This window comes from Hemitrygon akajei, chromosome 9, assembly GCF_048418815.1.
Source record: "Hemitrygon akajei chromosome 9, sHemAka1.3, whole genome shotgun sequence".
Classification (NCBI taxonomy): Eukaryota; Metazoa; Chordata; class Chondrichthyes; order Myliobatiformes; family Dasyatidae; genus Hemitrygon; species Hemitrygon akajei.
In genome coordinates, this window is record NC_133132.1 from 152,251,756 (window position 1) to 152,276,744 (window position 24,989).

The following is a 24,989-nucleotide window of genomic DNA, read 5'->3' on the forward strand; positions in this document are numbered from 1 at the left end:
ATTTGGCAGCTTCATAGCTTAAAGGTTACTAGATAGACAGCTTCCACTACGTAGTGAGATTTTTGCTACGCTAGACAGTGCTGCAATGATTGTAGAGAAGTATTTCTACTTTATATAGGCTGTGTATTTATCATATCATTCCTGCTTTTACTATATGTTACCGTTATTTTAGATAGATAGATAGATAGATACTTTATTCATCCCCATGGGGAAATTCAACTTTTTTTTCCAATGTCCCATACACTTGTTGTATCAAAACTAATTACATACAATACTTAACTCAGTAAAAAATATGATATGCATCTAAATCACTATCTCAAAAAGCATTAATAATAGCTTTTAAAAAGTTCTTAAGTCCTGGCGGTTGAATTGTAAAGCCTAATGGCATTGGGGAGTATTGACCTCTTCATCCTGTCTAAGGAGCATTGCATCGATAGTAACCTGTCGCTGAAACTGCTTCTCTGTCTCTGGATGGTGCTATGTAGAGGATGTTCAGAGTTTTCCATAATTGACCGTAGCCTACTCAGCGCCCTTCGCTCAGCTACCGATGTTAAACTCTCCAGTACTTTGCCCACGACAGAGCCCGCCTTCCTTACCAGCTTATTAAGACGTGAAGCGTCCCTCTTCTTAATGCTTCCTCCCCAACACGCCACCACAAAGAAGAGGGCGCTCTCCACAACTGACCTATAGAACATCTTCAGCATGGCATGATTTTGTAGGTTATTTTTTGGGTCTGGGCACGCTCACAAATCTTTCCCATATAAGCAAATGGTAATTGCGTCTTCACTTTACGACATTCCAGCTCACGAACAGTTTCATAGGAATGCTGTACCTTCAGATAGCGGGGGAAACCTGTACTTGTTTCCCCTTGGCTATTCCATTTGCTTTAAAATACTGCACAATCGGTTCAGTATACAATATCTCGTTATCTACTGTGTGATCAAATGCATCCATCCTTCTCAGCCTTTGTTGCTCTTTTTCTAATGTTTTTTATCACCCAGTGCTCACTGTTTATAAACCCGTGAATTCTTCCATTTTCTGCCTTTTTAAAAAACTCAATCATGACATCCCTTCTGAAGAATATGTACTGCGCCCCTTTTTTAAAAAAAAAACTCAAACATCTCACTGCGCTTCTACAGGAAGGTAGTTGTCTCGGGTTCGTTTTAAAAGTACCCCACCGCTACTGTTGTGTTTTGTAACTCCAACGCATAAAACTAATTGAAAGGAAAACAAGGAAGCTGGGAGACGAGTCGTGCACTTTGTTTTTGCTTTAAACAAGGAGCGACTTTGTTACGTGGTAGCATTGTGAGGTATGCAATTCATGTACTTTTACATATAATCTGTAGTGAATTCTTTAAATGAACAAGATTGCTTAATTAAACAATATATTTGCAATATTAATAAAGTGCTACTGAAATATTAAATATACACATGATGTAATTATGATACAGAGAATTCAATAAAGATTTGTTCTATTAATTCATAAGATGGTAGTTATGTTGTACAAAGAGAGACTATGTAGATTGGGTCTGGCTCAAAGCTTTTTAAAACTGGAGGGGTGCTGTCATTGAAATGTAGAAAATTCGAATGGGAATTGGCAGAGTAAGGCAAACAGATGTGCAGTACGTGGTCTAGGTGCCTTTCAGCTCCACTGGATGCTGTTCAATTCTGACTTGTGGTGCTCCCTGTATCGAGTTTCCACATTCTCCGCTGTGATGCTGTGAATTTTTTTTTCCCCTCTCCTGTCCTACTCAGGTTTCCTCCAAAATTCCAAAGGTATATTTGTTAGTAGATAAATTAGTTCCCTTAAAATAACCCCTCAAATCAGGATAGAGTCGATAGTCCTGGGTGAGAAACAAGGTTGCAGAGACAGAAGAAGGTATTCTGTTGATGGGATGTCTGGGAGGTGGCGAGCATCATCCTCAATAAACGGGACTTCCTGGTGGCAAACATTTAAATTCTAATTCCCATTTCCATTCTGATGTGTCGGTCCATGTCCTCTTCTTGTGCCAAGATAGGATCATCCTCAGGGTGGAGGAGCAACACCTTGTATTCCGAACAACACACACAAAATGCTGGAGGAACTTAGTAGGCCAGGTAGCATCTGTGGAAAAGAGTATGGTCAACGTTTCAAGCTGAGACCCTTCAGCAGGTCTGAGTGCCCTCCAACCTGATGACATGAATATCGATTTCTCCTTTCTCTTATAGTCCACTCTCCTGTCCTTTCAGATTCCTTCTACTCCAGCCCTTGCTTTCCCACCTACCTGGTTTTGCCTAACACCTTCCAGCTAGCCTCTTTCCCCTCCCCCACCTTTTTTATTTTGGCATCTTGCCCCTTCCTTTTCTGTCCTGAAGAAGGGTCTTGTCCCGAAACGTCGACTATCTATTCATTTCCATAGACGCTGCCTGACCTGCTGAGTTCCTCCAGCATTTTGTGTGTGTTGCATAGGTTGAATGGCCTCTTTAGTAATAAGAAAATATATTTAGAGCACACATAGTTGAGATTTTTCCTAGCTGAGCTGCCCAGAACTAGGACTCAGAATTTCAAATTAAGATGTAGGATCAATCAGGACAAAGATGAGAATGATTTTCTTCAACCATGTGGTAGCAACTTTTTGACATTTTCTTCTCAAAGGGCCGTGGAGGCTCGTTTACTGTATATGTGCAAGAGAGAAATTGACCAATTTATCTGAAATACAAAAGTCCAGGCATACTTCATCATCTCAGAAAGTGACAATGACTGCCCCCTATTTCCCTGTAGTCCATTCTCTCATGCTTATCTTAATGAACGGTTGCGGAGGTATTGAAAGGACAGAGAGTCCTTTCTTTTTTGTTACCGAGACATGACCATAACCTCAATGGAAGGAAAAAATTGAGAACAGTTGGTCTTTCATTGCCTGTTCAAATTTATTTAATGAATATCATGAATTTAGTGTCAGTTTATTTCCACGGGTTCTGCTGGCAATCTGTGTTCATTCAGAACACAGTTGAAATGATATCTTGCCCAAGGGTCTTGGCCTGAAATGCTGACTGTACTTTGTTCCATAGATGCTGCCTGGCCTGCTGAGTTCCTCGAGCATCTTGTGTGTGTTGTGTTGAATCTGACCAAGCTATAATAGCTAGCAGAGAGAGATAGAATTCCCAACATCAGCCCAAATTGGATTTGTCTGTGAACTGAGATTACAAAGTATGTTATAACAGTAACCTATGGAATCACTTGTTCCAACATGCTCCTTTTCCTCTGTCTCCACTCCCCAAAGGGAGTATTTATTCCTGGGCTATTGTTATTTTGCCACAGTAAAATTCCACCTGCTCTCTCCAGACACTTGCTAGTGCAAAAGTAGCAGCTGTCACCCTGATTCATTCCTGACTTCTCACACTGTTTTTCAGAATTATTAACACCCCTTACATGCAGTTGAACAACTTGCATGTGGCTTCTCCATTTTTGTATTAGATGCTGAAGGCATCTGCTTGGTCTCTCCCACATTTACATATTAGTCAATTTCATGACCATTAAAGTTCGGTTTGCTTTCTGCAGGTTGAGGCTTAAGATAGCCACACACCATGATACTGTACAGCTCTTTCATTGGCTTTAAACAACCCAATTCCAATGTAAATTCCCTCACTTTGCTCCATTGTGTTCTGCAGCACACTGGAATATTTGTTTTATTAATTTTACACCTAAAGCCATTTGCTTCCTTTGTTCAAAGTTCAAAGCAAATTTCGAGGAGACCTGAAGATCAAAGCAAGCTACAGGAAAGCCCGATTAACATTTCACTTTTCTGATGAATGGGACATAATTCATTATCAGAGATATGACTGACTTGGTTCCTTTGTGACAGGCAAACTTCTGCTTCTATAGCAGTTTCTATACTTTGTACATGTTTTTGATTCTTTTATCCATTGCCTCATTAAAAGCAAGAATAACTTTCTGCTCAGCTGTATGGTGGCTAACCTGTTAACCTGTTTGCTTTACGCGACAAGATGGCGCCAGTGAACACTGCAGCCAACGGCGACGTCCTGCGGACAGTTCACAAAGCTACTTGTTTCAAATATGATTCTACTACTAATCTGCGTGCGATTGCAACCTGTGATTGGAAGGTGTGTTTTCGGGTCGATGGAGCGATCTGGTGCCTTGCTGTCTCTGAGGGAGTTCAGTGAGGTAGGGAGCAGATTGTATGGCCTGGAGACCTGGAAGCTTGGGCATAGGGTCGACGAGAACCAGAGCAGAGGACAGGTGGGTGTTCGGCACCCACTGTGTGCCTGCGTTGACTGCTCTTCCTCTCCTTCTCGCTTGCTGCTGGCGGAGGAAAGTGCAGGAGTCCGAGGTTCCACATTGCAAGGATTGATCAGTGAGGCTTGTGGCTATAGACTCATTTTGGGGGATGTTGGGGTTCATGTTGCCTGGGTCTCTGGATTCTGGTTACTCTTCTTTGCGCTGTTTTTGAATGGTTTGATCGGGGCAATCAGTGAAAACTGTCTCTGCAGCCTGCAGTTGGCTAGCAGCACGGAACTGAACTGAATCCTCCTAGACTCCCCGTTTGATGTGTTGTTCGCCTGCTTTTTGCCATCTGCACGATTTGTTCTCTTTGTCCTGCGTTGGGTGTCTGATGTTTTTCTTTGAATGGGTTCCATGGTGTTTCTTTGTTTTGTGGCTGCCTGTGGGAGTATGAATCTCAGAGTTGTATTTTGTATACATACTTTGATAATAAATGTACTTTGAAGCTTGCTTCCAATTGGATAGGTTGGAGGAACTAGGAAAAGGGCATCAAGTTCTTACTATATACTACCCTACCAAATGTAGATGCATATACTTGGGAGCATTGGAAGACATTGTACATTTTTCCATTGCCTACTCCGACGGTGTCCCCTGAATCAAGTTTGCCATTAGATGAATTGCATTTGATGTCATGTGCTGGCAAATAAACATTTTATAAAGGGGACATCATGTTTGGCCAATTCATTAGAGTTCTTTGAAAAAGTATTAAGTGGATAAGGGAGATTTGATGGATAAATAGATTTCCAGAAGATACTGGATAAGATACCTGCATCAAAAGTTATTGTGAGAAATAAAAGCTTGCTCTGTAGGAGATAACGTATTAGCATCGGTAGAAGAGTAGGTCAACAAGAAACAGTGGGCACATTGATTTATGGAGAAAGGTTGGACAATCTACCCTCATAATAGTTGGAGTTCAGAAGATTGAGAAGTGACCTGGTTGAAAGGTTCAGATTGTGAAGGGGTTTATCAGTTCGGATGTGGAGAAGATGTTTCTTGTAGAAATCTCTGTTTAAAAGTGTTTATTCAAGTCAGAGATGAGGCAATCTCTGTTTTTTTTTCCCCTGCGTCATGAACCTGGAGCTATTTCCAAAGAGCAGAGGAAGCAGTCTGTGAATTTTTTTTATGGCAGAGGTAGATAAGCTTGAGGCAAAAGGTTACTGCAAATTAAAAATGGGGTTGAGGTTATCATCAGATAAGCCATGATCTCATTAATTGGCCCAGAAGATAAGGATTGGGGTGGTGGGGGTGGGGGAGGATGGTTGAGTGGCCTTTGCTTTTTCCTGAGGCTTTTTTTCAATGCCCTGCTAAAATACCTTGCTTGTTTTTCAGGAATTGGCCTTGACGAAATATCTGCACACTCGCAAAAATTTATCTGCTCCTTTCACAACACCTGATGTATATTATTTTACTTAAGTCTCACATCACCCTGTTCTTTAACCTGATACAGCTCATGACACTGTGTTTTCCTTTTTCATGGACGCTGATCAGTTATTTTTGGGTTGTGAGATTTATACTGTCAAATTACAAAGATTGTGAGCAACAGTTTGTGCTGTTTTGAAATAACTTCTGAAAAGATAACAAGAACTAACTTTTAAAACATCATTCACTGAGAAGATAATCCTCCAGTTCATCATTTTTTAGTTAATCAGTTTTGAGATGTACCTGTGTGGAGCCTTGGAAATGGTTCAGATGATGTACATGTAACACTCTGGGAAAGGTTTCACTGATAATGTAATGGTCTTTCTGTAGGAGCACTGCTAATGTAATGGTTTTCCTGTAGCTGCAGTGTTTGAGTTATGGCCGGAGATAACGGGGGCTTTGGAATTTGCGCTGTCCAATGAAGGAAGTGTTTTTTTCTTCTTGTGTGCCTGAGACCGAGGTGATTTGGGTCTTTTGATCGGTGGAAGGTGAAGAGAGAAAACACCAGAAGGGGAGGTCGTAGACACAGAAAGGAGTGGACTTGGAGTGGGGTCGATGAAGCCCGGGGAAATCGATGGAGGGCCAGTGGAAGGGAAGCCGTGAGCTCCAACTTGTGCACGTTAGACTGTTTCATTAAAATGGGCCCTTTTTTTGTTTTTCTTTTACTAACCCTTTAGTCAAATTAAGAATTGTAAAGCTAAACCGTTTAATTGCATATGGTGTACTGTCTGTTATTTCGTGGTACTGATTGGTAACGGGGAACAGGTCATACAGCACCCACACAAACAGGAAGTTTTGCACCTCAAGCTCGTACCTAGACTTACGCAGCCGACAGAACCGGAGGGTCACATACACAAGTGGAGTTAGCCACAAGGGCCAGTGTCTGGGCTTTGAATGAATTAATGCCAGTTGCTACTCCTGTTGTGACGATGCCATTTAGTCTTAAGAAAGATCCTAAAAGTGACCTCTATTTTGTGTCCGGTTGGAGCCGAGAAACCTACTTCTAAACAATCATTGTTCCCATAACAGCAACTCCTGTTATGGGAGCATTAAAGCATTAAATTAATTCAAAGGAAGACACGGGAGTCCGGGAATGCGGGTCTAACTTCATGATTACTTTAAGCGAGGCGTGCACGTATCGTGGTAATATGATGAATATGCACTTCTCTGTATTTCTGCATATAACCCATAATGAATTATTTAAATGAACAAGAATGCTGAATCAAACAATATATATTTACAAGATTACTCAATTATTACTGAAATATTAAATACTCAAGAGCTCTCAATCATTGACTAGGAATTAAAAGGCTAACAAAGGTCACCTTGCTCTGCTCTCAAATGGTCTGTTATGTAACCATAATATCTCTTTAGAGTTGCCATTGGAAGAGACTGAAAATATCTTTGTTCCAGGTACTGCCATACAGTATATTATGTGTTAAGTTTGGTAGTGAAAGTCAACTATTTTGCATTTTGTGCCAGAGAGAGAAAGGTTCAAAGTCAATTTATTCTTAAGTGCATATCTGTGTACTGCCCTGAGATACATCTTCCTGTGGGCATTCACAGTAGGACAATCAATGAAAAACTACGCACAAAGACTGACAAACCACCAGTGTGCAAAAGAAGACACACTACAAATAACAAAAGTTAATGGTAATAGTAAATAAGTAAATAATTCTGAGAACATGAGTTGTAACTTCCTTTAAAGTGAGACCATAGGTTGTGGATTCAATTCAGTGTTGAGTTAAGTGAAATTATTCACACTGGTTGAGCGGAAATGACTGTTCCTGAACCTGGTGGTGTGGGACCTAATTTGGCTTATTTGAAAAGTTATTTAATAAATGACTCTTACTACATGTTTAATGTTGAAGGCTTATTTTTAAATTTTGTGTGTGCAGAGTGGAATGAGTACTCTTGTCTGCAAAAATCAATCAGCAGTGAAAAAGCAAAGCCATTTCTAAGACTGCAGTGGAAGTTGACTTTGAAATATTTTGACATTTTTTATAGCTATCATCAAGTACATCCACAGAGATGAAGTGTTTAGAGAAGTTGGTGATGAAACATATCAACTCCTGCCTGAGAAGTGATTTGGATCTGCTCCGATTTGCCTACTGGCACAACAGGTCCACAGTAGATGCCATCTCATTGGTTCTTCACTCAACCCTGGAACATCTGGACAGCTGAGGTGCTTACATCAGGATGCTCTTTAACCACTACAGCTTGGCATTCAATGCCATCATGCCCTCAAAACTAATCAATAGGCTTCAAGACCTTGACTTCAATATCTCCTTGTGTAAATTGATTTTCAGTTTCCTCACTTGCTGCAGACCCCAGTCAGTTCTGATTGGCAACAACCAATCTCCTCCACAATCTCCATAAGCAGAGACATGCCACAAGGCTGTCTGCTTAGCCCCCGGCTCTACTTGCTTTACACTTATGATTATGTGACTAAGCACAGCTCCTGTGATATATTCAAGTTTGCTGATGATACTACTGTTGTAAGCCGATAAATCAGCATATAGGAGGAAGATTGAAAATCTGGCTGAGTGGTGCTACAATAACAACCATCTGTCACTTAATAGTTGACTTCAAGAGGAAGAAGCCAAAGAGCCATGCTCATGGACTGGGGATCAGAGGTAGAGAGGCTCAGCAACTTTAAATTACTTGGTGTTATCATTTTTGAGGACTTGTTCTGGGCCCAGCAAGTAAATGCAATTATGACAAAAGCACAGCAGTGCCTCTATTTAAGATGTTTCTATAAGATCCCCTCTCGTTCTTCTGAATTCCAGAGAGTGTTGTCCCAGGCGACTCAACCTTTCCTCATAGGTTAACCCCTTAATCTCTGGAATCAACCTGGTGAAGCTCCTCTGCACTGCCTCCAAAGCCAGTATATCCTTCCTCAAGTATGGAGACCAGAACTGCACACAGTACTCCAAGTGCGGCCTCACCAGTACCCTGTATAGTTGCAGCATGACCTCCCTGCTCTTAAATTCCATCCCTCTAGCAATAAAGGCCAACATTCTGTTTGCCTTCTTAATAACCTGTTGAACTTGCAAGCCAACTTTTTGCAATTCATGAACAAGCACTCCGAAGTCCCTCTGCACAACAGCATGTTGCAATCTTTCACCATTTAAATAATAATCTGCTCTTTTATTATTCCTTCCAAAGTGGATGATCTTGCATTTACCAACATTGTATTCCATCTGCCAGACCTTGGCCCACTCACTTAACCTGTCTATATCCCTCTGCAGACTCTCCACATCCTCTGTACAATTTGCTTTTCCACTCAGTTTAGTGTCATCAGCAAATTTTGCTACGCTACACTCAGTCCCCTCTTCCGAATCATCAATGTAAATGGTAAACAGTTGCGGTCCCAGCACAGACCCCTGCGGCACCCCACTCACCACTGACTGCCAACCAGAGAAACACCTATTTATACTAACTCTCTGCCTTCTATTGTTTAACCAATTCACTATCCATGCCAATACACTTCCTCCAACTTCATGCATCCGTATCTTATTTATAAGTCTCTTGTGTGGCATCTTATCGAACGCCTTCTGGAAATCCAAGTATACGACATCCACCTGTTCCCCCCTATCCACTGCACTCATTATGTCCTCAAAGAACTCCAGTAAGTTTGTCAAACAGGACCTGCCCTTTCTGAATCCATGCTACATCTGTCTAATGGAACCACTCCTTTCTAAATGTTTCACTATTTCTTCCTTAATGACAGCTTCAAACATCTTCCCAACTACAGATGTTAAGCTATCTGGATTATAGTTGCCCGTCTTTTGCCTACATCTTTTTAAAAAAATTGTTGTGACATTTGTTGTCTTCCAATCTGCCGAGACCTGCCTAGAGTGTAGAGATTTTTGGTAAATGATTACCAACGTGTCTACTATAACCTCTGCCAATTCCCTCAGCACCCTGGGTTGCATCACATCAGGACCAGGAAATTTATCTACCTTCAGGCCCTCTAGTTTGCTTATCACTATTTTGTGCTAATTTACTTTCATACTCTATCTTCCCTTTCCTTATTTCTTGTTTAGTTGTTCTTTGTTGCTTTTTAAAGTTTTCCCAATCCTCCAGCCTTCCACTACTCTTTGCGACTTTGTACAAATGAGCTTTTAATTTGATGCTATCTTTTATTTCCTATAGGTGGTCTATAGACAACTCCCACCAGTGATTTTTTTCCCTTTACTATTCTTAATCTCTACCCAGATGGACTCAACATTCTGCTCCTTAGATCTTATATCATCTCTCACAATCGCCCTGATCTCATCTTTAATTAAGAGCGCCACCCCACCTCCTCTGCCTTCCTGCCTATCTTTCCGTATTACCTAATACCCTTGGATATTTAATTCCCAGTCATCTCCACCTTGCGACCAAGTTTCTATAATGGTCACTAAATCATATGCCTTAGTACTGATCTGTGCCACAAGTTCACTAACCTTGTTTCTAATACTATGGGCATTTAGATAAAGTGCCCTTATACTCATTGTCCTTTTAGCATCTAGTGTCCTATGCGATGTTTGCTTTTTTACTTTTATGCACTCTACTCTTACTTTTTTCTTCATTAACTCTGCATCACTTCCCTCTTCTTTTCTGTGTGGGTTCCCATCCCCCTGCCATATTAGTTTAGAACCTCCCCAACAGCACAAGCAAACAATCTCCCTAGGACATTGATCCCAGCCCTGCCCAGATGTAGACCGTCTGGATGGTACTGGTCCCGCCTCTCCCAGAAGCGGTTCCAATGCCCCAAGAATCTGAGACCCTCCCTCCTGCACCACCGCTCAAGCCACAGCTATCCTGCTATTCCAACTCTGGCTAGCACGTGGCACCGGTAATAATCCTGAGATTATTACCTTTGAGGTCCTGCTCTTTAATTTATCTCCTAGCTCCCTAAATTCAGCTTGTAGGACCTCATCCCGCTTTCTTCCTATATCATTAGTACCTACCTGCACCAGGACAGCTAGCTAACTCACCCTCCCCTTTCAGAATGCCCTGCAGCCTCTTCCAGACATCTCTGACCCTTGCACCTGGGAGGCAACACACCATACGGGAGTCCCGCTTACGGCCACAGAAACTCCTTTCTATTCCCCTTACCATGGAATCCCCTACCACAACAGCTCTGCCACTCTTTTTCTTTCCCTCATGCGCAGCAGAGCCTCCCACGGTGCCATGATCCTGGCTACTGCTGCCCTCAGCTGATGAGCTATCTTGCCCAACAGACTCCAAAGCGGTATATCTGTTTTGGAGGGAGATGACCGCAGGAGACTCTTGTACTACCTTCCTGCTACTACTCTTCCTGTTGGTCACCCATTCCCTATCTTTCCTTAGATCCTTAAACTGCGGTGCGACCAACTCACTAAATGTGGTATCCACGACATTCTCAGCATCTCAGATGCTGCAAAGTGAGTCCATGCGCAGCTCCAGTGTCGCCATGCGGTCTATCAGAAGCTGCAGCTGGACACACTTCCTGCACACGCAGTCTTCAGGGACACTGTCAGCCTCCCTGAGTTCCCACATGTCACAGGAGGAGCATGGCACGGGACTGAGCTCACCTGCCGAGACAGAGCAACGGATGTTAGCGGAAGAGGACCGCGGGAGAAAGGGAAGAGTCAGCTGGGGAAGTCAAAGACTTATCTGTGGATCAGTTCTTCATCTTACCCTTCCTCGCCGAAGCCCCGTTTGAGCCAAAGCCCTATCCCTCTGCTACCCTCTCACTCGTTTGAGCCAAAGCCCTATCCCTCTGCTACCCGCTCACTCGTTTAAGCCAAAGCCCTATCCCTCTGCTACCCTCTCACTCGTTTGAGCCAAAGCCCTATCCCTCTGCTACCCTCTCACTCGTTTGAGCCAAAGCCCTATCCCTCTGCTACCCTCTCACTCGTTTGAGCCAAAGCCCTATCCCTCTGCTACCCTCTCACTCGTTCGAGCCAAAGCCCTATCCCTCTGCTACCCTCTCACTCGTTTGAGGCAAAGCCCTATCTCTCTGCTACCCTCTCACTCGTTTGAGCCAAAGCCCTATCCCTCTGCTACCCTCTCACTCGTTTGAGCCAAAGCCCTATCGCTCTGCTACCCTCTCACTCGTTTGAGCCAAAGCCCTATCCCTCTGCTACCCTCTCACTCGTTTGAGCCAAAGCCCTATCTCTCTGCTACCCCTCACACATTTGAGCCAAAGCCCTATCCCTCTGCTACCCTCTCACTCGTTTGAGCCAAAGCCCTATCCCTCTGCTACCCTCTCACTCGTTTGAGCCAAAGCCCTATCTCTCTGCTACCCTCTCACTCGTTCGAGCCAAAGCCCTATCTCTCTGCTACCCTCTCACTCGTTTGAGCCAAAGCCCTATCTCTCTGCTACCCTCTCACTCGTTTGAGCCAAAGCCCTATCCCTCTGCTACCCTCTCACTCGTTTGAGCCAAAGCCCTATCCCTCTGCTACCCTCTCACTCGTTTGAGCCAAAGCCCTATCACCGTGCTACCCTCTCACTCGTTTGAGCCAAAGCCCTATCTCTCTGCTACCCTCTCACTCGTTTGAGCCAAAGCCCTATCCCTCTGCTACCCTCTCACTCGTTTGAGCCAAAGCCCTATCACCGTGCTACCTTCTCACTCGTTTGAGCTAAATCCCTATCACCGTGCTACCCTCTCACTCGTTTGAGCCAAAGCCCTATCTCTCTGCTACCCTCTCACTCGTTTGAGCCAAAGCCCTATCCCTCTGCTACCCTCTCACTCGTTTGAGCCAAAGCCCTATCACCGTGCTACCCTCTCACTCGTTTGAGCTAAATCCCTATCACCGTGCTACCCTCTCACTCGTTTGAGCCAAAGCCCTATCCCTCTGCTACCCTCTCACTCGTTTGAGCCAAAGCCCTATCCCTCTGCTACCCTCTCACTCGTTTGAGCCAAAGCCCTATCACCGTGCTACCCTCTCACTCGTTTGAGCCAAATCCCTATCACCGTGCTACCCTCTCACTCGTTTGAGCCAAATCCCTATCACCGTGCTACCCTCTCACTCCGCTGCCCACTGTATATGGCGGTCTTCTTTTTAAATTCTTCCCGCTCTCTACTGGCTGACAGTCTTGCCTCCCTTTACCCAAGAAGTAAAATGCCTTCTGTCTGAAAATCCTGTCAGATGTTCCACTCGAAGCCTTCTTGCTTCAAATCTCCTCTGACATCCGATTTCTAAATGGACATTGAACCCATGAACCTCACTATGTATGTTTTTATCAATATTTTGCTACACTGATTGGCACTGCCTCAAATGATAATGAGGCAGCCTACAGTGAAGAAGTAATCACACTGATACAGTGGCGTCACAAAAACAGCCTTTCCCTCAGTTTCACAAAAACAAAGGAGCTGGTTGTGGACTACAGGAGGAATGGAAACCCCTATTGATATCAATGGATCTGGGATTGAGAGGGTGAACAGCTTTAAGTTCCATCGGCATACACATCACCGAGGATCTCACGTGGTCTGTACATACTGGCTGCGTGGTGAAAAAAGTACAAAAGCGCCTCTTTCACCTTGGAGGGTTTAGAATTTGGGCCCCCAAATTCTAAGAGCTTTCTATAGGGGCACAAATGAGAGCATCCTGACTGGCTGCATCTCTGCCTGGTATGGGAACTGTACCTCCCTGAATCGCAGGGCTCTGCAGAGAGTGGTACGGACAGCCCAGCGCATCTGTAGATGTGAACTTCCCATGATTCAGGACACTTATAGAGACAGGTGTGTAAAAAGGTCCGGAAGGATCACTGGGGTCCCGAAGGATCATTGATCACCCTAACCTCAAACTGTTTCAGCTGCTACCATCCGGGAAACAGTACCGCAGCATAAAAGCCAGGACCAACAGGCTCCGGGACAGCTTCTTCCACCAGACCATCAGACTGATTAATTCATGCTGATACAATTGTATTTCTATGCTGTATTGATTATGTTGTACATACTATTTATTACAAATTACTATACATTGCACATTTAAACAGATATGTAACAAATTTTTTTTTACCCATGTATGTGAAAGGTGTAAGTAATAAAGTGAATTCAATGCCCTACTTAATTTAATTTAACTATTTAATATACATATATTTACTGTAATTCAGTTTTTTCTAAATTTTCATGTATTGCATTGTACTGCTGCCACAAAGTTAATGAATTCACGATGTATGCCAGTGATATTAACTCTGATTCTGATATTAGAAAGTAGATCAGGGTGAGATGTCCTAGACAGACTGTAGCTGATGGAATTGGGATTTAACATTTCTGGAGCATTCACAGTCCCTGAGAATGGACAATTCAAAGGGACTGCTGTGCCACCACAATAATCTGAAGATATGTTGGAAGGCAAATATGAAAATTAAAAAAAAAACTGCAGGTGCCAGTAGTCTTAATTTTTAAAAAAATAGAATTTGCTGGAAATACATGGGTTAGGCATTATCTGTAGTTTAAAAAAAAATCAGAATTAGCTTTTTAGATTGTAGACACTTTCAGATGATTGATAATTCAATTGTGAAATTGCAGATTTAGTACTGGGAAACAAACTGGTTGAGACGCTCATCACGTGCCCTGTCTTGTTGAGGAAGCTGCCGTTGACTAGATTACAAACTTCTCCAAGTGTGTGCGGTCTAAAAAAGTGCAAGTCATCAAATTTGCTTGCAGTTGTTAAACACGTTATCTCACATTTGATGTTGCATGTGAAATTGCAACGTCAATAAATATGACTGAATTTTGTGGTTGTAGAGTGAAAGTGAAGAATCCATTGTATGTGGGTGAGACTGGAGTAGAATGTGATCGTCGATGTAATGGAAGCCATCGTTTTAATTTTCAGATAAGGGAAAGAAAATAAACAAGCAAACATATATCCTTGTCTAAAGCCCAACGATTTAGCCAAAGAAATATCAGTGAGCTCTTGACGGAAAAGACAGCTAGATGGCCAAATTTTTGAAAGATTGGATAATGAGGAGTTGAGACCCAGTCAGGTTGCCCATATTTTTTTTTATCAAGCCCAATGCAAACCAATGCACTTCAGATTTATAGGAGAAATAGAAGTAATTAGATCAGAACAAAATAGAATTCTAGTAGAGATGAACCAGCATGATCAGTCTATTACCAATTTTGGTGAAGCAATGTATTTGACTGTGGTCATTAAAGAGATATTGTACCAGGGATAAACAATATGCATTACCTACCCCACATGATCAATATGTACATGTGGAAAAATCCACATTTTTCAATAAACTGAACTTGTTAAAGTGTAGCAACACACACAAAATGCTGGTGGAACACAGCAGGCCAGGCAGCATCTATAGGAAGAAGTACAGTCGATGTTTTCGGCCATTTCAGGACTGACAAAGGGTCTCGGCCCAAAATGTCGACTGTACTTCTTCCTACAGATGCTGCCTGGCCTGCTGTGTTCCACCAGCATTTTGTGTGTGTTGCATGAATTTCCAGCATCTGCAGATTTCCTCGTGTTTGTGTTGTTAAGGTGTAGTGCAGTATTAGTTATTAAAGGAAAGTGGTTCAATTCTCTATTGTTGGAAATGGTCATTACCTGGCAAAAGTGCAGCACGGATATTACTTGGGTTTATTCAGTCCAAGCCTGAATATGATAAAGGACTTATTAGAAAGGAGCATTATTGCAGTTAGTAAAGGGGACACTCATTATTTACTCTGAAAACTTTTTTATCTCTGAATTATTCTGTGAAATAAAACCTGCAATTGATTTCACAGATCTTCATTGCTATTGCAAATTAAGGGATATTCTTCCAATCAAACGTACCCCTGTTTAGAAAGCATTGAACTGGCTACAAAGAAGTCCATTTCATGCTCCCGTTTGGATTTTATTCTCTTTCCTTAACAATCAGTTGTCCTCTGAGGCCTTTGCAAAGACTAAAGGTTTTTTTCTGTAGTATGCTTACATCATTGATTAAAGATTGATTGACGTTATTTGTCACAGGTACATTGATACTTCGAAACACACAGTGAAATACATTGCTTGCGTCAACCACCAGCAGAGTCTGTGGATGTGCTGGGAATAGGCCGCAAGTGTCACTATACTTCTGGTGCCAGTATAGCATGCCCACAACTTACTAACCCTAACCTGTATGTCTTTGGAATGTGGGAGGGAGCCAGACCGCCCGGAGGAAGCCCATTACAAACAGATAGCGGCGGCGGGAATTGAATCCTAATCTCTGGTCGCTAGTGCTGCTTGTACTTTAATAATCTTATTACTCTGAGTTAAAGCATTGTGCATTATCTTCTTTCATTTCATTCCCTCCACGGAAGCTGGCTTAGAACATAAGCTTGTACAGTCCCCAGAACATCAGATTGAAGATTTTGTTGCTTAGCCTTACAAAATGGTCTGAAGATTGTTTTGGCTCATTTCGATGAGTTACAATGGACTTGCACATTAACGTGCAAGCATATCCAGTTAAAATATGTAGTGTACGCATTCAAGTTGAATAGTTATGCTGAGATAATTTCAGACACTCGCTACTTATTGCATTTTTGTCGTGTGTACTGTAACGGTTAATGAAGCCAAGATAAAAATTAGGCCTGGAATTTCACCATTATTTGACTTCTTGCACTTTTTTTTCCAAATAGTGTTCCACACACAGCTGCACTGAAGAGAGCTATGTAATGGTTTCCCAGAGCTGCCCCTGTGTATTTGTGCAATTATTACATAGGATCCACATACAACAGGCATAATGTGAATCATAAGAACATTTCAATGCATAGTCGTTCTTTTACAAAGCAGATTGATGGACAAACATTTTCGAAGAGAACGACAATGGTCCAAATATAATTGTGCTAATATAGTTGGAAAAGGGAAAATAAGGATCAATAGATCAGTCAGAAAGAAAATGTAGTAATCAATTATTGAAGCAAAATTGAGAAACTGTTTCATTTTTCAAAGATGGAGGAGTTTCTCTAATATTTCTTGTTCAATTGGTACATAATTTCCCTAACTAATTACTTGCAAAGCCTCTTCTTCCATTTCCTTGTTGATGCCAGAGTGGTGGGTGCATGGAATGCCCAGGCAGGGGTGGTGGTAGAGACAGATACATTAGGGACATTTAAGAACTCTTAAATAGCCACATAGATGATTGAAAAATGGAGAGCTATGTAGGGGGAGGGGAGGGTTAGATTGATCTTATAGTAGGTTAAAAGGTTGTCACAACATTGTGGGCAGAAAGGCCTCTGCTGTTATGGTCTATTTTGTTCTATGTAGTTCATCAACTACAATTCTTCCACAGTTGGTGTCACTTATCAAGTTAAATAATAATCGCTTTGCTTGTACTAAACCTCTAAAATTTGATTCTATTGTCAATAGAAGCAAATTTCCAAGAGGGAGCACAATGCATAGCAGTTACAAAACTGTGTTATTCAGTTCTCTCATCCTGATGAATCTCTAGATTAGAGATTCCCAGCCTTTTTTTGCCATGGACCCCTACCATTAACCGAGGGGTCCATGGACCACAGGTTGGGAACCACTATAGATTATATCCTTTGCTTTTAGCCCTCGTACAATGTTTCTCCCATTCTTCAAGTTCTTTCAGTAACCTGATTCGTTCTGTGTGTTTGCACTATAAATTGGTGCTGAACATCTGCCCAATGTTGGCTACTGTTAAGGGAAACATCGACAGCGCTTCTCCCTATAGATGCTGCCTGGCCTGCTGTGTTCCACCAGCATTTTGTGTGTGTTGTTGTTTGCTCTGGAACTGTTGGGACTGTTGGAACTGTCTTAGTTATTGCTGTAGGACATTGCTAGATCAGCATCTTGACCACAAGGGTCCTATGACAAAGTTTTGCAATCAGTTTCTTTCTGTCTTACCAAAAATAAAGTGAAAAGCTTTGTGTTGCATGCCAAAAATGCAGACAATTTCAAAACACGAGTACAAGGTAGTTCAAAGAGAAAAAGAATTACAAAATGCAGAATAAAGTGTTACAGTTATAGTGCAGAAAATTAAGGAACAAGGGCCATATAGTGAGGGAGATTGTGAAGACGAGGTCATCTTTTCCATACAAGAGGTCTAATAACAGCAGGACAGAAGGTGTCCTTGAGCCTGGTGTTCTGTTTTTTCATTTTACTCCCCGCTGATGAAAGTTAGGGACAGGAGAGAACGTCTGGGGTGGGAGAGGTCGTAGTTATGCTGGCTGCTCTCCCAAGGCAGCAGCAAATATAGACAGAGTCCACGGAGGGAAACCTGGTTTTCAGGATGGAACGAGCCATAAGAGATAGGAGCAGAATGAGGCCATTTGGCCCATCGAATCTTCTCTGCCATTACGTCATGGCAGATCCAGTTCCCTTTCAACCCCATTCTCCTGATTTCTCCCCGTAACATTTCCTGCCCTGACTTTTCAAGAATCTATCAACCTCTGCCTTAAATATACCCAAAGATTTGGCCTCCACGGCAGTCTATGGCAATGAATTCCGGAGGTTCACTACCCTCTGGCTAAAGGAATTCCTCCTGATCTCTGTTCTAAATAGACATCCATCTATTCTGAGGCATGACGACAATTCTCTGTAATTTCTGTAAGTATTGGGCCATTCTAAGCTGTGATGCACCCAGATAGGATGCTTTCTATGGTGCATCGATTTAAAAAAAATATTGACAAGGGTCAATGGAAGCACCTTGTATCAGAGGTGCACTATCATTTTCCCACTTGAAAAGATGGAGAAGCAGCTGCTAAGTATTGCTGGAGTTTTCTATTTATCTTATTTAAAAAATATATATTTGACAGTGGGAAGGAGGTGCAGCTGGCAGAAAGTGTTCATAGGCCTGTAGAGCCTTGTGCAACAAATTTCATATTTATCCAGATGAGCAAAGGAAATGGCCCCAGCTAAGCTAACGTTTGGAAAATTGGCAGTGGTTCAATTCAAATGTGTTGAGTGCAAGAGTGGAGTTCAAGGTTACAGTGTTTGACAGCAGTATAAGATAAAGTTGCATTCCCTGTTCTTTGGTCATAATGGAGATGCAGTATTAGAATTTTGGATTTGAGATTTCCACTTTGGAAGGCAGTCAGAAAGACAGCAATTACTAAGATCTGCATAAATTGCTGAGTGACACCTGCAAAAGGCTGGAGGAACTCAGCAGATTTCCAGCATCTGCAGAATCTTTTATATTTCTATAAGTTGCTGCATTTAATGTGCAGAAATGGTTAGGGTTTCATAATTTATTGTCAAGAGTCAATTGTTCAAAATGTGAACATCTCTCTCTTTATAGATGCTGCCTCATCTGCCAAGTATCTGCATTTTCTTTTGGTTCCATTTCACATCTCCAGCTTGCATTTTGATCTTGGTTAAATACTTTTCACCAAATTCTATCCAGACTTTTTGTCATGTGAAACCTTTCTCAAAAGTATATAATTTGTTCTGTAAATGTTGATAAAGGCCTTGAAAGGAGTACATGACATTTTGATGAAAATAGACAGAAGCAAATAACATTGTCAAATATATGTATTAATTAAGTATTTAAGTTCAGTTGTTTGTCTTGTCTATTAACAGATTCTAAATCAGGATTGTTCTCAAGCTGATTTATTACCTTTCCAAGAAACAATAAAAGTAATAATGTGAAACTTTTATGACAGTTTCGGAGTCAAATGTACAAAGATCTCTAATGGAGGCTTTTGGTAGAAATGCTTGTAGTCTGGCTGGTAGACAATAAAATGCTTAATAATAACGGTGGGAAATGGTTTAAAATTAAGTTGTGCTAACAGTGGAAACAAAAGAAAATTAATGGAATTAGTTGCACACCTGTTCATACTCTTGATATTTGCCGTACAATTGAGGAAGAAGACTATTGTGCTGAACAGAAACTCCACAATTCTGTTTGTTTACTGAGAGTTCGAATTGAATTGACTTTATTACTTAGAAATACATGAGTAAAAACTCTTACATTTATAGTAATTTATAATAAATATTATGTACAACAGGATAGTCAATATAACATAGAAATACAATTGCATCAGCATGAATTAAGCAGTCTGATGGCCTGTTAGTCCTGGCTTTTATGCTGTAGTACCGTTTCCCAGATGGTAGCAGCTGGAACAGCTTGTGGTTGGGGTGACTCAGGTCCCCAATGATCAATCAAAAACACTTGTTTTTGTAAATATTCTGAATAGTGGGAAGTTCATATCTACAATTGTGCTGGGCTGTCTGCACCACTCTCTGCAGAGACCTGTGATTGAGTGAAGTACAGTTCCCATAACAGGCAGTGATGCAGCCAGTCAGGATGTTCTGAATTATGCTCAATTGTGTGGTATGAAACCAGCTGAACAAACTACCACACATTCTAGTCATAACTTTGCATCTAGCTATATTGGATAGTATCCTAGAAAATTGGAACGTCTATGATGAATTCCTAGAGGAGTTTTTCCGCTGGACCTATAGAAAGCAGAAATACAGTTTAATCATTGTGTATAATTTCCATTGCCCCTCCAGCAGAATCACAGAGCACTGATCAGCGGCTCCACCAGTCCCCCCTGGACATTCAGAACTGGATTGTGGAGGCATTGCTAGTGATCTTTCAAAAATCATTAGAGTCAGGAATAGTTGCAGAGAACTGGAAAATTGTAGATATAATTCTAATATTTAAAAAGGGAAGGAGGAAAATCACAGGAAATTATAGGCCAGTTCACCTAATTTCAGAGGTTGTTAAGATTTCAGAGTCCAATATTAAAGGTGAGGGTTCTGGGTACTTGGATGCACATGATAAAATAGGCCTGGTTTCTTAAGGGAAGATCTTGCCCGACAAGTCTGTTGGAATTCTTTAAAGAAATAACAGAGAGGATAGACAAAGGAAAGTCAGTGGATGCTGTTTTCTTGGATTTTCAGAACACCTTTGACGAGGTGTCACATATGAGGTTGCTTAACAAAATAGGAGCCCATGGTATTACAGCAAAGGTACTAGCATAGATTAGAAGATCGGCAGGTGGCAAGGAGTGGCAATAGAAGGCCTTTTCTGGTTGATGCTGGTGCCTAGTGGTGTTCCTCAGGGGTTGGTGTTGGGTCTGCTACTTTTAAGATCATTGTTAATGATACGGTTGATGTAATAAATTGCTTTGTTGCCAAGTTTGTGGATGGTACAAAGATAGGTGGTGCATCTGGTTGCTTTGAGGAAGCAAGGAGTCTGCAGAAAGTCTGGGGCATTTTGGGAGAACAGGCAGAAGGCATGGCAGAAGGAATAGGGATGGCAGAAGGAATACAGTGTAGGGAAATGTATGCACCTTGCAGAAGGGAATAGACTATTTTCTAAATGGGCAGAGAAGTCAGAAATCAGATGCATAGAGGCTTTAGATTACTAGTGCAGGATTCCCTAAAGGTTAACTTGCAGACAGAGTTGATGGTAAAAAAAAAAGCAAATGCAATGTAAGCATTACTTCTTTCATTTTAATTATATTAGGCTAAAGGAATCTACTTGAACAGAGTGAGCCAAGGCCAGGTTGTCATCATTCTGCATCAGAGATTTCTGACAGTAAGGCTAATAATTAAAATTTATTCTTTTGCCAAATATGCAAACCTATTGTTTCATAAAAGAACAAGTGGAAGTGTGTGGCTTAGCTGGGACTGAAATGAAATATAAAATATCTGGAACTTTAAATTGTATCCACCATTATTGGCATTATATAAATCCACAGAGTAGAAGTCTGTCATAACTTTTGAGTTATGTCAATGTTTTTTTTTGCTGAGTGGCATCCTGAAATGGGTGCATTGCCATTGCTGCTCAGCTAAGAGTAGTGCATGTTCTGTTTTGTGACAAATCTTGAAAAATTCTTTACATGGTGATTCAGCTTGTTTTTACTTTAAGCAGCTGGAACCATACCAAATGAAAACTTAGACTAGAAGGTTAGAGCTGGAGGATCCAGCCATTGTCTTAAAGCTCTAACATTGAATGTAAAGCTGTAAAGAACAGACAGGCTGTACATTGAGAATACTGTATTAAGATTGAGCAGAACAATTGAACATGAACTTCCATGACCTTGACCTTGTGATCAAGTTTGTAATGCCTTAAAAACCACCTGGAAGCATCTTTCTGTAGATCAATATTGCAAAGATTTAAATTTTGTTGATCCCAAAAGAATGTTGGTTCGTAGTTCACTGCCTCATCCTATCCTTCTTTCAAGATTTCTCTTATAATATTAATCTAGTTTTAATCCTTGCCCTGCACAAAGATTTCTATGCACAAAGTTCAAAGTAAATTTATTATTGAAAAAAACATATGTCACCAAATACTACCAAGAATTCATTTTCTTGCAGGAATTCACGGTAGAACAAAAGTACAATAGAATCAATGAAAAACTCACACAAAGACTGATATCAAATCAATGTGCAAAAGACAATCCATACAAATACAATAATTAGTAAATATTACTAAGAATTTTTTAAGTAAGGTATTAGTTATACCAAGTAACACCAAGATATTAGCCATTGGCTTCTCTGGCCAGTCTCTCCAACTTCTTATTCACATTTTCATCAAGTTCTCAACAATCCCTCAGTCTATGTCAGTGCTCCCGACGCAGCCACCTCTACATTGGTGATCTGTTAGGGTCATCTACTGTATCTGGTGTTCCCACTGCATCCTCCTCTACATCAGTGAGACCCGACGTCAACTGGGGGGTGCTTTGCCCAACACCTTCGATCCATCCACAAAAAGTAGGATTTCTCAGTGGGCAACCATTTTAATTCCAGTTGCCATTCCCATTCCGACATGTTAGTCCATGCCCTCTTCTCCCACCCTGATGAGGCCACTCTCACTTTAGAACAGCAATGCCTCATGTCCCATCTAGGTAGCCTCCAACGTGATGGCAGGACATTGATTTCTTCTTCCAGTTATCGCTGGTAATCTGCAACCAAGCATTGGGAATTTGATTATTATTTTTAATTACTTTAACCCCGACCAGCTGCTCTCATTGTATATAATGGAGAAGCTGAGCATTTACACCAATCACATACAAAACAAGGAATGAATTTAAGATGGATGAAATAGGAGATTATGTACAGACAAGAAATGGCATACATATAAATCAATAAAGCCTGAAAAATGTTGAATAGTACTGTAGAGCACTTGATAAAACAAATATTAAAATTTAATAATGGATGGGAATGTGAACTTCTTACCACATAGAACAAGAAGATGAGAGTACAGATTTAATAAATTTAAAGAAATCAGTTTAGGATGATATACGTCATGTATGGTTTTGAGTGTGTGTATATATACACACACACACAAAACAGTTGGCATTGTACCAAGTAATTTATAGCCTTAGGAATACCATAAATTAATTATCTTTTCAAAAGCATTAGACCATATATGTCAAACTCAAGGCCCGCGGGCCAAATCCGGCCCGCGGTGGAATTATCTTTGGCCCGCGAGATAATATCTACTTACTATTAAAGCTGGCCCCAATAATCGAAGCGCCTATGGCGTATGATATGGCTAATGCTGAGTTTATTCAGGTACCAGGTTTTCAGGGTTTTTAGTGTTTATTCGGCAGTCTTCTTCATAAGAAATGGAATTTGTAGAGTGAAACACTTTATAGTTATAGCAGAGACTGAGACACATGAGAGCAGGCTGAAAAAACGGAGGCAACGAAAGCTGTGTTCGCATGCGTCCGACTGATCCGGCCCGCATGAAGCTGCATTTTGCTCAATCCGGACAGTGACCTAAAATGAGTTTGACACCCCTGCATTAGACAAATCTGGCCACACGTCTAAGCCCGGTAGTGTTAAGTTCGGGTAGACGTACTTTGAGAGGAACGTGAGCGACTATGAAATGATGCCAGGGAAAAGTACCTAGAGCAAGAATAGGCTGAAGGGTTATATAAGTTTGTTCAGTTGAAGACTTGGCTAGGATTGTGGATGTAGATAGAATATAGTGCAACTTTGTAGAATATCTTCTCCACTAGTTTGATGGAGGCTATTTCATGCTTAAACTTTGTGCATAATTTGGGAGAGTGGCAACAAGAACAATTGCTATGTAGAGCTAAGTATTTGCGTAGGATTTGGACAATGTGAAAAAATCATGTTGTTTCTGGCCTGGTGTTATATGATACTGACAAGCTATTCCATTCCCAGCTATTTTAGTTTGTGAGATGTACAGTACAATTTGAGAAGACAGCAGATGCAGTCATGATGGGACTTGTGTGCTGTCAAGGATCGAGATCCACACCGATGCTGAATACAGGCGGCCGACTTCACTTCTCTGTTGGACCCCTGAGAGGGCCGGCAGTGTCCGTGTAATAACTAGGCCTCAGGTGCCATACTACAGAGTAACCCACAGAAGACAGAGTTGCAGTGGAGCTTTGTAGCTCTCAAAACAGCCTTTGGATATCATAAAACTGTAAAAGCACAAATAATGAAAACAAAAGACACTTAAAACGTTTAAAAAGTTAAATAACACAATTAAGTAAAGAACATTGATGAGAGTACCTTCTCACCTGCCTCATTTCATTGACCTGTAATCCCCCATCAGATCAATGGGTGTCCTCATTTGAGGCCGGCTCCTGGGATCAGGGTGTGGATCTGTGTGCCAGCTGATAATGTGCTTTGCCAGTTTTAGAGCGAGGTGAGTGTACGGGATGAACATTGCGTCTGTCACCGAGTGGACCTCGGACTCTGCGTGCGGAAGGCCTACCCTTTAAAAGGGCCAGGTGCTGGTCGTCCCGGCATTACACAATGCCGGCGAGTTTCCCTCAGCCGCAGCGCAAAACTAACTGGTCGCAACACACGCGAAAAGGTGAATAATTTTACTATTGATTGTACATATATTGTTTTAGAATAGTGCACACCGATTAGACATCGTCTTTTGATACTGGCTCCCTCCCCAACCCTCACTTATCAAACATGCCAGTATTGGAAAGTACCAAGTGAGGGGACTTGGGTCGCAAGCTCCAAGTTCGGTGTCCTTAACGTCAAGGTTCCTATTTGAGACAACATTTGCTCCACCCACTGTGTCTGAATGGTAGGGGTGGGGTTTCAATATGGAAATAACTCACGTTGCCAGGCAAGGACTTTTTTTTATTCTTCTCCGCTTTACGCTGTGCCCTGTTGAACAATAAAGTAGTGGAAATTATGCCTCGCACGGAATGGATCTCCTGCCTGCTTCTCAGAACGTAGTTTTAACAGGATACTATTTAAACGATGAGTCCGCTGACGGGGTCGCGACCAGTACAACGGAAGAGACAGGTCTTTCTTCGCCGGGGTAGGCAGTTTATCCCTCTGAAGTAGGCGCTGAACAATCATTGAACGACTTAAAAGGCTCTCAACACTTTGAAATATGCCTCTGCGTTAATCGTGTTTC

General features: G+C 41.6%; 1 protein-coding gene across 3 annotated transcripts in view; it reads left to right on the top strand.

Annotated features, from left to right (window-relative positions):
• The window catches only part of arhgap18 (Rho GTPase activating protein 18), a 123,255-nt gene that overhangs the window by 20,352 nt on the left and 77,914 nt on the right, over positions 1 to 24,989 (top strand). Inside the window, exon 1 of one of the 3 annotated variants that reach the window (XM_073057311.1) lies at positions 24,291 to 24,425. The exons of 1 other annotated variant lie outside the window; for it this stretch is intronic. Coding sequence is in view for 1 of the 2 variants with exons in the window: in XM_073057308.1 (XP_072913409.1) it covers positions 24,775 to 24,890 (116 nt within the window). In the remaining variant the exon portion in view is untranslated. Of the gene's footprint in view, positions 1 to 24,290; positions 24,426 to 24,702; positions 24,891 to 24,989 lie in introns of those variants that run through there. One more of the 3 variants, XM_073057308.1, reaches the window with a different exon arrangement.